General features: G+C 48.4%; 1 protein-coding gene across 2 annotated transcripts in view; it reads right to left on the bottom strand.

Annotated features, from left to right (window-relative positions):
- The window catches only part of MYLK (myosin light chain kinase), a 1,918,108-nt gene that overhangs the window by 1,176,989 nt on the left and 725,112 nt on the right, over positions 1 to 16,007 (bottom strand). For both annotated transcript variants that reach the window (XM_078682035.1, XM_078682036.1), the window contains exon 4: positions 9,159 to 9,366. In XM_078682035.1, the coding sequence (XP_078538161.1) occupies positions 9,159 to 9,366 (208 nt within the window). The remainder of the gene's footprint in view (positions 1 to 9,158; positions 9,367 to 16,007) is intronic.

The raw sequence follows: 16,007 nt of genomic DNA on the forward strand, positions 1-16,007 counted from the left end.
AAGGGCCTGCCAGGGAATCCAATGCATCGTTACAGATTTTATAGGTAAGTGGATTATGAGGTGAACCAGAGGAAATGGAATAGGCAATAGTATGGAAGGAAATCAAATGTAGTTGCTCAAAATGATTGCGAAGGGTATTGACACAAAGGACTTAGTTGTTGCTCACCTTCCATAGAAGAAACCTTCGAATGACAGGCTGAAGATGGCGAAGAAGGGTGAAAGGATGCTAGACAAGCCAAAATATTAGAAACTTTGTCTTTAAAGTATAGAAACATCGGAGAGTTTCTGTGTATGCTGTACTTGGTGTAATGTGCATCTGGGGTAAATTAAAGTCTGATGGAGAAAATGTTCTTTGAGGCTTTAGGGGGCTCCAGAATTCGCTTCGAATAAACTCCTACTTTGCTGTAGCAATGTGTTTTTTTATAATCTTTCTGGGTTGTTTTATCTTTCTCTTTTAGTTCTGGTGTGTAAGCCATTCTCTGTTGCTTTTCTTACACATTAATTTAGCTAATCGCAGAGATCCAATATACTAAGGTGCAAAGGCTTGCACGCGAGGCCAAATTTTCTTTGTCTGACGAACTGTGTCAAGAGCCTGCGTAATCCAATCTTGATAAGCCGATTCCTCATGTACCATAGGATTATCTGTTGAGTAGGAGGTGCAGAGCACTGTACCTACTTGAGTGAGCCAGAGTGCTTCCAACAATTTAAACAGGTCCATAGTGTTTCTATTGAACTATTCTTAACATGGCATACTTTAAAATACCTTATACAGTGGACTGTAGCCCATCACTCATTATTTCTATTTAGGGACTAGGGGACTAAAAGTATCCCTTCATCTTGTAGGGTTTGAATTTTAGGTGACTTCACGTATAAAACTCTCTTTACAGGATATTCCCAGGGCACAAGACCAAGGAGGGAGTATTCTCTTCATGAACTGAAGGACAAACACCAAGCCTCCTAATTAAAATGTTGTGTAGAGAGGCGTGAATGAATGGTGGGATTCAGTCCTTCCATACTTTATTACTATCTTGAAGTGCATAAAAAGATGATAGGTGAACTTTAACCTCTGCTAAGCTGTGATGGGGGGTGCACAGCAGCAAGGTGGCACATTAGTACGAGGGTTCTCCTTATGGGTTTCTTTAGAGGTATGTCACATACAGTTGAAAATATTCCTGACATATGGCTTCTTTCCTGTAAAGTAGTTATACTTTGAATGACGCTATAAAGAAACAAAGGAACAGCTTTTGGTCCGTGACTATCTAGGACCCAAAAATAGGGGTGCTTGTACAAGTTATTTTTCTCCCCCTGCTGGATGCAAAATAAAGATATATGTTTACTTTACATATGTTACAACATCCTTCAGTTCCCAAGGGAATTAAATAGAATATTTTACTCTGCGCATATATTACAGCCTTATACAGTAGTGTAGCCAGTGAGTCAGGGGCCCTAGAGCAAAAAATAAAATGAGGCCTCTAGCTGCTGTGTGAGTTATAAACTACATTAAAATCAGGATATAGTTCCCCCACAGGCCTCTGGGCCCCAGTCCCACTGTACCGGCTGCCTCTGACTTCTGATAAAGGCTCTACCACAAGTTATAGTCTAGAGCTCCTGGTGAGAACCTATAACGAGGAAAATGACCTTTAACATCATGTTTAGCCCGAAGTAGAAGAGATGTAATACTATTAGAACAGAACATCCTCTGAGGGTAAAATGTTACAAATGAAACAGGGAGAAACAGAAAAACAAACATTGGAATATTGGTGCATTAGGCCTCTTCCAGCCATCCTTGGGCCAGACCTACTCCAATGTCATCAACGGAGCTCTCAACATACATGTTCTAATGTGTAATACATGTCTTCATTTCATTTATGACTTCCTATTTTACACCACTTGGCTGGTAGTGCCGCACAAGAATGGGCCCATTAACCAAGCCATTAGAAAGCGGGTTCTCCCAGAGGTTTCTGGGATCAGCGAAGAAAACATTTACTACATTTGACAAACGTAAATCAAAAGGTGAAGTGTATTTAGATAGAGGGACCATTATTTGGGTGTAGAAGTCACACTAAAACGTAAAGAATGAGAGAGACAAAAACTCAGATTGTGACTGGTGCCATGTAGCTCTCTCCTGAACCCTCCATTGTTTGAGAATAACTGCCTCTTGGGCTGTTCTCACATGGTCACACTTTACATGCACACACAAGGGTCTGTGTCATTATCCGGTGGTTCACCTGTGCACTAGAGCACATGGTGACTTTGTGTCTATTTTCCACGGAATTCCTCACTCTACATTTCATAAAATAGCTGAGTAACTCTGCGAGACAGTGTGCAAGCTGCAGAGAGTATGGGTCGGACACCGGAAGAGGCAAACAGCCATTCTGTTTCGGAGCTCTGGTGCTCACAGAATTACCAAGTGTAAAAACTGTAGGTGCCAGGATTGTGTCAAAACAGGTACATGACCGCCTTGTGCACTTGTGCAGAGTATGGACAGATATGTCTGTACCTGCTCTGTGAAGCAAGGTACACTTACTAAATGTGTCAACTGCTACTGGTTTGAGCATCACAGCACTTTTTTGGTGAGACCCATAAAGAAATGGGTGGCCGGAAGTTGGTAAACATCCTTCACAACGCGGTCAAAACACCACGGTGCCATTACGACGCGTCTTTTACAACGCAAGTCGTTGCCACGACTTGTGCTGGAGGGCGCTCTAGACTAAGGAATAGTAGATTTACTATTTCAACACCTTCCCTACTGTACGTAGGATGGAGTTGGAATAGTAAATCTTACTATTCCTAAATCCAGCACCCTACAGCGCAAGTGGTGGTAACGACTTGCGTTGTAAAAGATGCGTTGTGATTTACCGCGATCATTTTGATCGCGTTGTAACATCATACATCCCCAGAAGTTACATTTCATTGAAACCCTTAATCCAGGATTTCACTTTACCAGAGTTGATACATTATTATTTTCATATAATCCCATCAATAACGTTCTCCTTAATTTCATTCTTTTCTATTAGCAGCTTTAAAAAAAAAAAAATTTAAAACATACATTGACCTGTAAGACACCCCCATTTTATAGACTATGGAAGACAACATTTAGAAATTACTGATTGTCAGCCATGCTGACAATAACTAATATTTACGAGTTAATTTCACTCATGAAAAGGGGTGTCCCAAGTTACAAATCCATCTGCAAACATGGTTGACCATGAGATGCACATAGTTTACACTTCATAAAGTTTGTGCGCTTTGCTTAACTTAGCCTGGGGGTGAAGTTTTGTAGAAATGAGTAGCCGAGCGCTATAGAAGAAATAAATTAACATAACATAACATACCAATTAGAACATTTCTGCTGGTTAATGCATCCACGAAATCAGGCTTTAACATTAATAGGAAGTCAGGGTTAATATAGGTTTTCCTCACACAAAAAATATCTTTTTTTGTTTTACTTTCTACGCTTAGTGAAGTTCATGAAGAGTAAAAAGTTTTTTGTTTAAGTCAAAAAGTTCGAGCATGAGAAGTTGCACAACCTCACTGACCACCGACCAATAATCAGCAAATCAAAAAGGAGAGAGAGGACTAGGTAAGCCAGTCCGGGTCCCCTGGTTATATGTAGAGATATCAATATAGGACTAGCTATGTTGTGTTAGAGGAGACTCAGAAGGTATATCTGTAGGCAAACCCTTAGGTTTGGACATGAAGCCCTCACACACCAACCTAGTTGGTGTCATGCTTCATCATCGGGCCCACCACAGTGACACCGAATGTGTCCCGGGTGTGCTGCGACTCCAGATTACTGAGGAGCAGGTATTCTTACTGAGTGTGCAGTGCTGGTGAGAATGGAGGTGAAAGGTTTAAAAGCTATCCAGGAGGTCCCAGTTCCCGAGGGTAAAGGTAAATTTAATACCTGGGCCCCTGTTAGCAAGATAAAAAGGCTGTGGACGTTGTGGAGTATATTAGGGGCTCCTACGTCCTTGTGGTCTACATGTTTCAGCCAGGCCTTTTGATTAAAACTGGCTTTCCTCAGGACCAAATGAGTATGTGTGAGTGAAAATAAACTATATTAAGTGAAAGTGTATGGTAAAAAAGTGTTGCACTCGCTAAGGTGCCGTACGTGTAAGAGGGGGGTTCCCTCTGCTTTACTGTACATAAAACACAAAACAGTACAGACATACAAAGAGAGTCATTGAGAATGGTATTAACCAAAACACAACAATTGCCGGCTTCTGGTGTGCGTGAGCGACCTAGAGCGGCAAAGAACTTAGCCATGAGTGTGCCATGGCTATAGTGAACTATGGCGGTAAATTATTAAACGCAGTGGCAGTGGTGGGCTACACAGCGAAACAGGCATAGCGTGAGGTACAGGTAAGTGTAGTACATAATTCCTCACACTTGCTACTTGCTGTTAAAGCCTCATGGGTCACTTGGCAGGGAGGGAAAGGAGACCCTAAACATTTGTAGAGGATTACAGTTAGGATATCACCTGTGGAGAGAAATTGTTGCTTACCCAGAGCGTTGTGCAGAGATCAAGCTTACTCACGGTATTTCCGATCAGCGGTTCCTGCGACCTATCGTCCTGCTCCAGTGTCCCGAGTGAGCTTTGCCAGAGTCAGGTAAGGGCTTAAATAGCCGGTTTGATTGTTATCACCTGGAGAGGGGAGAGGGCGCGGTCGCGTTTTCTGTTTAGGGCGCAGGCGCTGGGAGCTAGCGGTTTTCACCTAGCGCATGCGCAATGTGAGGTTTCCAGCGCATGCGCGGTAGAGGTGAATGCGAGCGCTATGCAGTCGCGCATGCGCCATGGTACTGGGTTGGCAATGGTAGTGGCAAGTGCGCGCGGGTCCGTGCGCAACTGAAGGAAAAAGAAAGGAATAAAGTAAAAGGCCCAAGTGGGTCCCTTATTATTTAAAAGCAACAACAGGAATTACAAGGTATATATAGGTCAAGGAGGCAATTACAGAATAGGGACAGACCACGAGTCTGAGCGCAGACAGGGATACTGACCAATATCTTACATATGAGTTTTTTATCTCGCCAGAGCATTCCACGGGATGGAATCATTGAGCCCCTCTATATGGGTAGAAAGGCGATAAATCCAGCGTTGCTCTTTGGTGAGCAGGGTCTTCTCATCACAACTTGAAAGTGCGAATTGTTCGATCACCGTCCAGGTGAAATCATTCGGGGTGTGATTTTGCACGATGAAATGCTGGGTCAGTTTGCTGATGTTTTTACCACAGCGCATGGTGCTTCTGTGTTCAGTCATCCTAGTTCTGACCTTCCTAGTCGTCATGCCTACGTATCTCAAGCCACAGCGACAGGTGATTAGGTATACTAGGTTAGATGAATTACAGTTTGTGAATTGTCGTTGTGTCCAGGTTTTCCCAACTTCCAACGACAATGTCTTTGAAGGGGTAGTCAGGTGGCAGACGCTACAGTTGTAACACGGTTGGTGGCCTGTTAGTTCTGGTAGGCCCCAGGTGTTTAAAATTGTCTGGCTGGTTTGGTGTGTTTTTCTGGGTCTCGTAGTGACCAGCTGATCCTTCAAATTTTGTGCCCTTTTGTATGCGAAGCGTGGGAGGTCCCAGTTCCTCGTGCCTGAATTGATGATTTTCCAATTTTTGCGAATTATACTGGAGACCTGATTGGAGGCGGTGTTATAGGTGGTCACACACGTCATGGTTGGTGTTTCTGGTGGTCTGACCACGGCCTCCAGAAGGGCCTCCCTATTCTGGTTGCGTGCTCGTTTACAGGATTTTGTGATGATTCTGGACGGGTAGCCACGATCTTCCAACTTGTGGACCAAGGCTTTGGACTGGTGTTTGAAGTCATGGAGGTTGCTGCAGTTCCGGCGAATACGGAGGAACTGGCCAAATGGCAGATTCTCCCTCAAAGGTCTGGGGTGGAAACTGTCAAAACGCAACAACGAGTTCCTGGAAGTTGGTTTGTAGTGAGTCGTTGTGGTCAGACTCCCCTGATCAGCTTTTATGTTGAGGTCCAGGAACGCCAGTTCAGTAGAACTGCTAGTGCAGGTGAACTTCAGAAAGGGATCAAGGCTATTGATCCAGGTGAGAAAATCTCTCAGTGTCTCCTCATTGCCTTCCCAGACAATGAGGATATCGTCAATGTATCGACGCCAGATTGTTATATTTGCTGAGTAGGGGTTCGTGGGGGCTTCGATGTTTGTCTGCTCAAAGTGGTGGACGTATAGCCCCGCCACGCTCGGCGCAAAGACACTGCCCATCGAGGTACCATTCGTTTGTAAGAAGAATGTGTCCTCGTATTGGAAATAATTCTCTTTTAATGCCAACGTGGCGCAATCCAAGATGAAATGACGGGGTGTGCGATGTTGCCAGTCAATCTCCATCAAGACATCATGGAGTACCTTCAGTGTGGCATCCTGAGGGAGGCTCGTATATAAGCTCTCCACGTCTAATCCCACCAGGAGGTGCTTGTCACTATCGAAACTGACATCCTTAATGATGTTAAGGAGGTGCTTCGTGTCTTTGACGTAGGATGGAGTTTTTTGAACCAATGGGTTGAGGTAGTGATCACAGAACCGCGATAGCGGTTCTAGGAGGGACTTTATCCCAGACACTATGGGTCTGCCCGGTGGTGGGGTGACCCCTTTGTGCACCTTGGGCATGATGTAAAAGTAAGGTACTTTTGCATCACGTGTGTTAAGATATTCAGCTTCTTGTTTTGAGATGTATTCCGCGTCAGAAGCCTCCTGTACTAGTTCTGTGATCTTTTTCTGTAGATCTTTGGATGGGTCTCTCAGTAATTTCCTATAGTTACGAGTGTCACTTAATAGCCTGCGGCATTCGGTGTCGTAGTCGATCTTGTTCATGATGACTATCCCTCCACCTTTATCTGCTGGTTTGATGATGCGGGTAGGGTCATTTTGGAGTTTTTTGATGATTTCCCTATCCTGAAATGACAGATTGTTGAAATGGTTTTGGGGTTGTAATTTCTCAACTTCTGAGTATACTGCCAATTCGAAAGTACTGATTTCTACTGGCACGGTAGCCGGTGGTGGAGTGAAGTTGGATTTAAGTTTCAGCCCTGTTTCATTGGTGTTTTCTGAGTCAAGGGGTTTCTCCTTGTTTTCGAAAAACGCTTTTAGCTTGAGTTTTCTAAAAAACTCGGCCAGCTCGACATGGAGTTTGAAAGTATCTAGTCTGATGGTCGGGACAAATGACAGTCCTTTATTCAGGACATTGGTTTCTTCATTGGTGAGGGGTACGTCGGCGAGGTTGAATACCAGGGTGCCGGTATTGGTTGGTTCAGCTACTTGCTGGGGCCCGCTTGCTCTTTGGCTTTGTTCCTGGTGTTGGCACTGACCGGGTCCTCTTCTGTGGACCACTGTGCTGGTTGAGGCGCCCACTGTACTTGCTGTGGTGGATTCCTTCTCTTGCCGCGGGGTCTGCGGCCTTGGCCTAAAAAAGGATACCGTTGATTTGGGTTGTTCTGGTAGTATGGTACCTGGCCAGGCGGAAATAAAGGTGGATATCCATAATATGGAGGCATTGGGCCGAATGGCGGAGGCCCGAAGTTTTGGAATTGCGGGGGGCCTTGCCATAGTTGTGCTTGTTGTTTTCCTCCACGGCCTCTCCCTCTGGCTTTGTAGGATCCATTACTGGAGCCGCTAGAGATTGAACTAGTATCACCTGAGCTGTCCGTGTTCTGGCCTCTTGTGGGTGCAGTATACGTGTCGTCAGCATAGGGATAGGTTTTTAGATAGCTAAAGTTTTTTAGATCCTTTTCGAATTTCTTTATCTTGGTTTGGGTTAGGTATTCTTTATAATCGTTCATCTCCCGATTTTGATCTTCCAATTTCTTCTTGTATCCTGTCAGAGTGGTTTTGAAATGGGTCTCAGTCGCCTGGATCTCTATCATCACTGCGTCTGAAAGGCGTTTGGCAGTTTTTATTATCAAGATGAGCCAGTCCCTGGTGCAATGCCAGGCTATCTGAGCCCAGTCTTTCCTGAAGGTGACATCGTCAAGGAATATTCTAGGAGCGTTAGTGACCAGTAAGCCTTTAGGCGCTGTGTTGGTCCTCAGGTATTGTGCGAGGATAACGCCATGCAAAATAGTGCGTATCCTGTTACGCTTTTTCTCAGTGAGAGTGTCCCAATCTGTAGTTTGCGCTACTGTTGTTGCTGTGTTAAAATCTGCCAAGAGTGTGGGGTCATCGAGGATCTCAGTGACGTCATCCTCGGTGAATGTTAGGCCTGTGTTTTGTGCCATCTTGCATCAGTTAGGTATCTCTCGCAGCTGCGCGCTGCCAATTATCAGCAAATCAAAAAGGAGAGAGAGGACTAGGTAAGCCAGTCCGGGTCCCCTGGTTATATGTAGAGATATCAATATAGGACTAGCTATGTTGTGTTAGAGGAGACTCAGAAGGTATATCTGTAGGCAAACCCTTAGGTTTGGACATGAAGCCCTCACACACCAACCTAGTTGGTGTCATGCTTCATCATCGGGCCCACCACAGTGACACCGAATGTGTCCCGGGTGTGCTGCGACTCCAGATTACTGAGGAGCAGGTATTCTTACTGAGTGTGCAGTGCTGGTGAGAATGGAGGTGAAAGGTTTAAAAGCTATCCAGGAGGTCCCAGTTCCCGAGGGTAAAGGTAAATTTAATACCTGGGCCCCTGTTAGCAAGATAAAAAGGCTGTGGACGTTGTGGAGTATATTAGGGGCTCCTACGTCCTTGTGGTCTACATGTTTCAGCCAGGCCTTTTGATTAAAACTGGCTTTCCTCAGGACCAAATGAGTATGTGTGAGTGAAAATAAACTATATTAAGTGAAAGTGTATGGTAAAAAAGTGTTGCACTCGCTAAGGTGCCGTACGTGTAAGAGGGGGGTTCCCTCTGCTTTACTGTACATAAAACACAAAACAGTACAGACATACAAAGAGAGTCATTGAGAATGGTATTAACCAAAACACAACAATTGCCGACCAATAATGCCTTTTGTGAGCTCCCAGTCATCATCAATCTATCTTTTAAAGTATTCAGTGGCTGCTTTAATCCAAATAATTATTAAAGGACTCCGGTAACAAGACTATGAAGTGCATTCACTGTTTTCTATAGTACCAGGTGATTCACTATATGGTGAAGATACATTGAGATTGGGCATCTATTGTAGAAGCATGTTACCTTCCACTGTGAGCTCTACGGTCACTTGTCGAACTCCGCCTTCATTGGCCGCCTCACAAGTGTATTTTCCATCATCCCCCACGTGAACACCTTTGATCACCAAGCAGAACGTCCCTCGAATGATGCGTTCCACCGAGCAGCGGTCATCCTCTACGACTGGATGTCCATTTCTGTACCATGTGACTCGAGGTTCAGGAAATCCCCTGACCTGGAAGAAAACAATAAAAGTAGCAACACATCAGGATATTTTTTTCAAAAGACAATATGCAAATGGTACCCACCCTAATGGTGTTTTCCAAACAATCACATAAATCATGTTACCACAGATATTCCCTAAATGGTTGTATGTAATTTTATAGAAAAACTATTTCATAGATTAACTCATGCGAGAAACTATTTCACTCGAGCTGTTCGTAAAATTATTCAAGATGAAAGATTTTTATTTAGGCGGAAGCCAATTCATAGAAAAAATGTTTCCTCCAAAATTGTCATTTAAATATTTTGTTAAGGTATGAGTGCTATTTATCTTGAAAATTAGTTGGGTCTGTTGATTTGGTCTGCATAGATCAATCAATCAATATAAGCTTTATTCGGTTTTAAGAATAAAAACCATAAAAGCAGTACAGATACAAAATAATACATCCTGTAAAATCCACCCTAAAAACATACTAAATATAGAAATACTTGTCTACATCTATTTTCTCTCCCCCAGCTCTTTCCAAGTTCTGTCACCGGGGCTACCCAAGAACTAAGGGGTCGATTATGATTGCGGTGAATCCGCATCCTCCGGGCCGGTGGAAGCCACCGCCGGCCCAGAGGATGCAGATTCACCACCGCGGACCCTGAAAACACCCCTCGCCAGATCATGATGGCGGTGGGATCAGCGGCGGACGGCAGGTCCGTCCGCTGCTGATCCGCGGGGTGTTGACCGCAATTTGGTGGCGGTGTGCCAAATTATGATGTGTGTGCAAACATGCTTTTCCGCGGCGGATTTTCTGCCGTGGAAAAGCATGTGGAGATATGCTTCTGGGGGGCCCTTGCGAGCCCCCAGGGTGTCAGGGGTGGGGGGGAGCACATGGGGGGTACCTATGGTACCCAGCTGCATTTGCATGCACAAAGCGGCAGGCACCGCGCGGTGCCTGCCGCTTTGTGCATGCAAATGCAAAGCATGCACATTTAACATTGCGGCGGGTGCTGCTTTAAGCAGCACCCGCCGCAATGTTAACTATACGGGATGTGACCGCCAGGGTGGCGGTCACATCCTAATTCCGATGGAGGGAACGCCGCTGCCCCTGCACCTCGGGGGTGGCGGACGGACGCAAGTCCGTCCGCCATCCTAATCGACGTCATACTTTCTACATTGTCTTTTCTCACCTACATTCCTTCTCCCTTTCTCCTTGTCCTCCTGCCAGTGGCAGCTCCTCTGCTAAGGCAGAGGAATGTCGCCCACTGCCAGGAAGCAGCAAAAGAAAGGAAAAAAAAATTATAACAACGGAATGTTATTTTCGTTTTATTTCGTCCTCCTGCTGCAGCAGCATGCCTGAGGGGGCGGGGGAGCTGCAGGGGAGGAGAGGTAGAACACTCCTGTGAGCAATGGCTGTTTGGTCGGTTCTCTCGGGCCACCCAAAACAGTAATGTGCTCTTCCCTGTTCTCCATGCAGGCTGCATTACAGCACTGCAGCATTGTGATTGGCTTAGAGGTGGGAGACTGGGAGCCTGGCTGCCTGCTTCCTGTTCCGACCTGGAGTCAGACCCATGCGAGCAGGAGAGAAGACGCAGGACTCAACGCAGCGGCAAGGTGTTATTATTATTATTATTTTTTTTTTTTAATGCAGCCCAATTTCTCCCCCAACCCGGCGAGCCACCCCGCCCGTGAGTAGTGTTCTTTTTTCTAGCGAGTACACCCCCAAACTCTTTACCAATTATATTCATTTAGTTTCATTTGCCTCATGCTCTTCCTTTTTTGGTAGAGTTTCTCTTTCGCACTGCTATTTCTCCTTTTAATCCTTTCAGTACCTTCCCTCCATTTATTTTCACCTTCCAACCTCTTTTTCACTCTAGTATTACAAATATGAGTCTGTGTAAAACTATTCTATAGTCACAACATCTGTGATTTGAAAAAACACATGTTTTGTAAGTATAAATTATCTGTGTAATGTAAAAATTGTACTTCACGAGTCAAATATTTAATTACAATTTGCAAAGTACACTTTATGGTTCATACCAACTCGCAAAGGAAATTCGCCTTTCAATGAGAATTGCCTTTCCATTTAAAGTCGTTGGTTGAAAAATACTAATGGATTGCAAAAGAAATTGCAGTTGCAAATAATATATTTGTACCAAGATCCTAAAGGGAGTGATAAGATATTTGAAAAGTTGAAGCTGTCAATGAGGGTCACTTTTCAATTTATGAATGCCAGCTGCCACCTTGTAGGGTGAGAGGCAGTGCTCCTCAAAAAGTTAATTCTCTCAAAGCAATCTTATTTTTGAAAAAGTAACCCCAGGCTCATAGGGGCAACTTAAAAAAAAAAAAAAATCAGCATTCAAGAAATGTTAATGCAAGGATGGAGCTATGCTGTCCCTCGTAGGCTTTCATCCCTACGTTTGGAGTTCATCACAGGGAGGGAAGAGGGTTTAACATCACAATAGGTCTCCTGTCCCATAAATATTATTGAAATAGGATTTTTTTATTACCTCCTGTGAATCAGCATTTTGCATTGCAACGGATTAGTACACCAGTCTCAATGCAAAACTGAGTCTGGTCACAAAAAACTTGGGGGTGGGAGAGGTAAAAAAACTATCAGACAGGGCCATGGTCTAGCGAGCCATCATGGCGGACCTGTGGTAGGAGAGCTCCGTCCAGCCAGCTTTAAAATCCTTCACTATCCCACTTCCCCGGTCCACCTCCACTCCCAAATGTCACTAGGGGATAGGGTGTTTCCTTGCTCTACTGGTAGGTCAATTCGCCCCAACACAAGAGGCTAGTGCTCATCAGGGGGGTCCTCGCCAGCTAGTGCGGCGTGGCTGCTGATCACAGAGTTGACAGGAGGATGAGCAGAAGGGGAGTTCAAGAACCCCACACACCCAGGGGCCACATACAATAAGGACACCATTCCCTGGGCCCACACACTGTCTAGCAATCCTCTCCAGGAAAAGCTCCCAGCCAAGAGCCTGGGGGGGCCCAAGATATCCTCCTAAGGACCCCTCAAGAGCCTCCACGCGGTGTGCAGATGGCATCACTGCCACCTCAACGGGGGCACACGGGGACCTTGTGATGATCCTGCGTAGTCCGACCAAGCGCCGAGGCGAACCTGCTCCACACAGGAGGGGGGAGGTATGCATGCTATTCAACACCTCACCGGGTGCCCAAGACTGCACCTGGCCCAAATTCCATAAGCAGGGAGTTTTAAAGACATTGTGAACCGAGGATTGTTGCTCCTGCCGAGTTTCAGATCGCTCAGTGGCTCGGAGCAGGTGCCGTCGACGGAGGCCTTGGATCAGGCCCTTCGTCACTGGGATCGGGCGGCCTGCGGCGGAGGCCGGGTGCCAGGCTGTGCTGGGCCTTACCAGGGCAAAACGCTGGTGTGCTGTCTTGGCGGTGAGGATTATTCCAGAGCCCGTTGGGAAGTAGCTGACCTGCATCGCGCCTGCGGAGGCGAATTGCTGCTCCCTCCGCCTGCTGAAGTGCGGTGAGTGCGGTTGCATGGCGGCCACATCGGGCCGCGAAAGGGAGAGCCTGGGGTGTGCGCAGCTTGGCCGTGGGTTGAGAGTCGCCGCACCGGGGCCACTTTGAGCCAGTGATAGTGGATCCCCTGGGTCTGCAGCCTGGTTGTGCGCTTCTTCCCCCGGTGAAGAGAGGGGCCCACACCAGCAGTCTATCGGGCCGCGTGGGCCCCGGTGGAGGACTGCGAGGGTTATAGCCCCCTGTGGTGGTACTTCCTGGGGACCTGAGTGCTCTCCCCTGTCGCCCCCCTCCGGAACTGTATGTCATCAGTCGGCGGCTGTGTCGGGCCGCTGGGGGTGTGTGATCTGCCACCTAATTGCGACCGCTATATTCACAAGGATTTCCGGTCATGCTGGTAATTGGTGTGGGGCGTCCCGGGCCTATTTCTCCTCCACTATCTAAGGATTCTGTGCTGGGAGCCGGCGCTGCGGAGGAGCCATGCTTGGACCCCTGCTTGTGGAGTTTGGGCCAAGTGCAGTCTTGGGCCCCCGGTGAGGGGTTTAATAGCATGCATACCTCCCCACTCCTGTGTGGAGCTGGTTCGCCTCGGCGCTTGGTCGGACCACGCAGGATCATCACAAGGTCCCCGTGTGCCCCGTTGAGGCTGCAGTGACGCCATCTGTGCACCGCGTGGAGGCTCTTGAGGGGTCCTTGGGAGGATATCTTGGGCCCCCCCAGGCTCTTGGCTGGGAGCTTTTCCTGGAGAGGATTGCTAGACAGTTTGTGGGCCCAGGGAATGGTGTCCTTATTGTATGTGGCTACTGGGTGTGTGGGGTTCTTGAGCTCCCCTTCTGCTCGTCCTCCTGTCAACTCTGTGATCAGCAGCCATGCCGCACTAGCTGGCGAGGACCCCCCTGATGAGCAATCAATCAATCAATCATGGACATTTATAGAGCGCACTACTTACCCGGAGGGTCTCAAGGCGCTTGGGGGGGGGTGGGGGTGCTGCTACTGCTCGAACAGCCAGGACTTCAGCTTCTTCCTGAAGGAGAGGTGGTCTTGGGTCAGGCGCAGGTCTGTCGGGAGGGAGTTCCAGGTCTTGGCGGCCAGGTAGGAGAAGGACCTTCCTCCTGTTGTCGTTCTTCGGATGCGGGGGACGGCGGCGAGGGCGTGACTGGCTGAACGGAGGTGGCGTTTGGGAGCGTAGAAGTTGATGCGGTTGTTGAGGTAGCTCGGGCCTTGATCGTGTAGGGCTTTGTGTGCGTGGGTGAGGAGACGGAAGGTGATTCTTTTGTTGACGGGGAGCCAGTGCAGGTCTCTCAGATGTCCGGAGATGTGGCTGCGTCGGGGGATGTCGAGGATGAGTCTGGCTGAGGCGTTCTGGATCCGCTGGAGTCTCTTCTGGAGCTTGGCGGTGGTTCCGGCGTAGAGGGCGTTGCCGTAGTCCAGTCGGCTGGTGACGAGGGCCTGGGTGACCGTCTTCCTGGTCTCGGTGGGGATCCACCGGAAGATCTTCCGTAGCATGCGCAGGATGTTGAAGCATGACGAGGAGACGGCGTTGACTTGTCTGGTCATGGAGAGGGAGGAGTCCAGGATGAAGCCCAGGTTGCGTGCGTGGTCTGTCGGTGTGGGTGCGGTGCCCAGGGCGGGGGGCCACCAGGAGTCGTCCCATGCGGTGGGCGAGGAGCCCAGGATGAGGACTTCCGTCTTGTCTGAGTTCAGTTTCAGGCGGCTGGTCGTCATCCACTCGGCTACATCTTTCATCCCTTCGTGAAGGTTGGCTCTGGCAGCGGCGGGGTCGTTGGTCAGGGAGAGGATCAGCTGGGTGTCATCGGCGTAGGAGATTATGTTCAGGTTGTGTTGGCGTGCGATGGGCGCGAGGGGGCTCATGTAGACGTTGAAGAGGGTGGGGCTCAGCGAGGATCCTTGAGGGAAGCCGCAGATGACTTCGGTGGCCTCTGACTTGTACGGTGGTAGACGGACTCTCTGTGTTCTTCCGTCGAGGAAGGAGATGATCCATTCCAGTGCCTTCTCCTGAATTCCGACATTGCTGAGGCGCTGCACTAGGGTGCGGTGGCAGACAGTGTCGAATGCCGCGGAGAGGTCTAGGAGGATGAGGGCCGCTGTTTCTCCGTTGTCCATCAGGGCTCGGATGTCATCGGTGGCAGCGATGAGGGCGGTCTCGGTGCTGTGGTTGGCTCGGAAGCCCGACTGTGAGGGGTCGAGGGATCCATTCGTCTCGAGGAAGGCGGCCAGCTGTTTGTTGACGGTCTTCTCGATGACTTTGGCTGGAAACGGGAGGAGCGAGATGGGGCGGTAATTCTTGAGTTCGGTGGGGTCCGCTGTTGGTTTCTTTAGTAGAGCGCTGAGTTCGGCGTGCTTCCAGCTCTCCGGGAAGGTGGCGGTGTCGAAGGAGGTGTTGATGATGTCCCGCAGGTGGGGTGCGATGACAGCGTCGGCCTTGTTGAAGACGTGGTGAGGGCAGGGGTCGGTCGGAGATCCGGAGTGGATGGAGTTCATCATGCGGATGGTGTCATCGGTGCTGATCGGAGTCCAGGCGCGGAGGGTGGTGGTGGGCGGCGTTGTTTTGGGCGTTGTGTGCGATGGTTGAATGCTGAAGCTGTTGTGTATGTCCGCGATCTTGTTGTGGAAGTAGGAGGCGAGGGAGTTGCAGAGGTCTTGCGATGGGGTGATGTCGTTGTTTCCGGCGTTGGGGTTGGAGAGCTCTTTCACGATGTTGAAGAGTTCCTTGCAGTTGTGTGCGTTGTTGTCCAGCCGGTCCTTGAATGCAGTTTTCTTGGTGGCGCGGATCAGTTGGTGGTGCTTCCGGGTGGCAAGCTTGAGGGTGGTCATGTTGTCCGGTGTTGGTTCCCTTCTCCAGACTTTCTCGAGGGCTCGGCAGTTCTTCTTGGAGCTCTTGAGTTCGTCGGTGAACCATGGGGCTTTCTTGCTGCCGGGTCTGCTGGGCGGGGTCCTCAGAGGGGCGAGTTCGTCCGCGCAGTTGCTGATCCACTTCGTGAGGTTGTCGGTGGCCTGGCTGGGGTTCGCTGAGCTGGCGGGAGGGTGCTGACTCAGGGAAGCGGCGAGCTGGTCGGCTGTGATCTTGTTCCAGCTTCTTCGGGCAACCTGTTGCTGGTGGTGGTGGCTCGTCGTTCTTCTGAAGGTGAAGTGGACGCAGCTGTGGT

Source organism: Lissotriton helveticus, chromosome 3_1 (genome assembly GCF_964261635.1).
Source record: "Lissotriton helveticus chromosome 3_1, aLisHel1.1, whole genome shotgun sequence".
Lineage (NCBI taxonomy): Eukaryota > Metazoa > Chordata > Amphibia > Caudata > Salamandridae > Lissotriton > Lissotriton helveticus.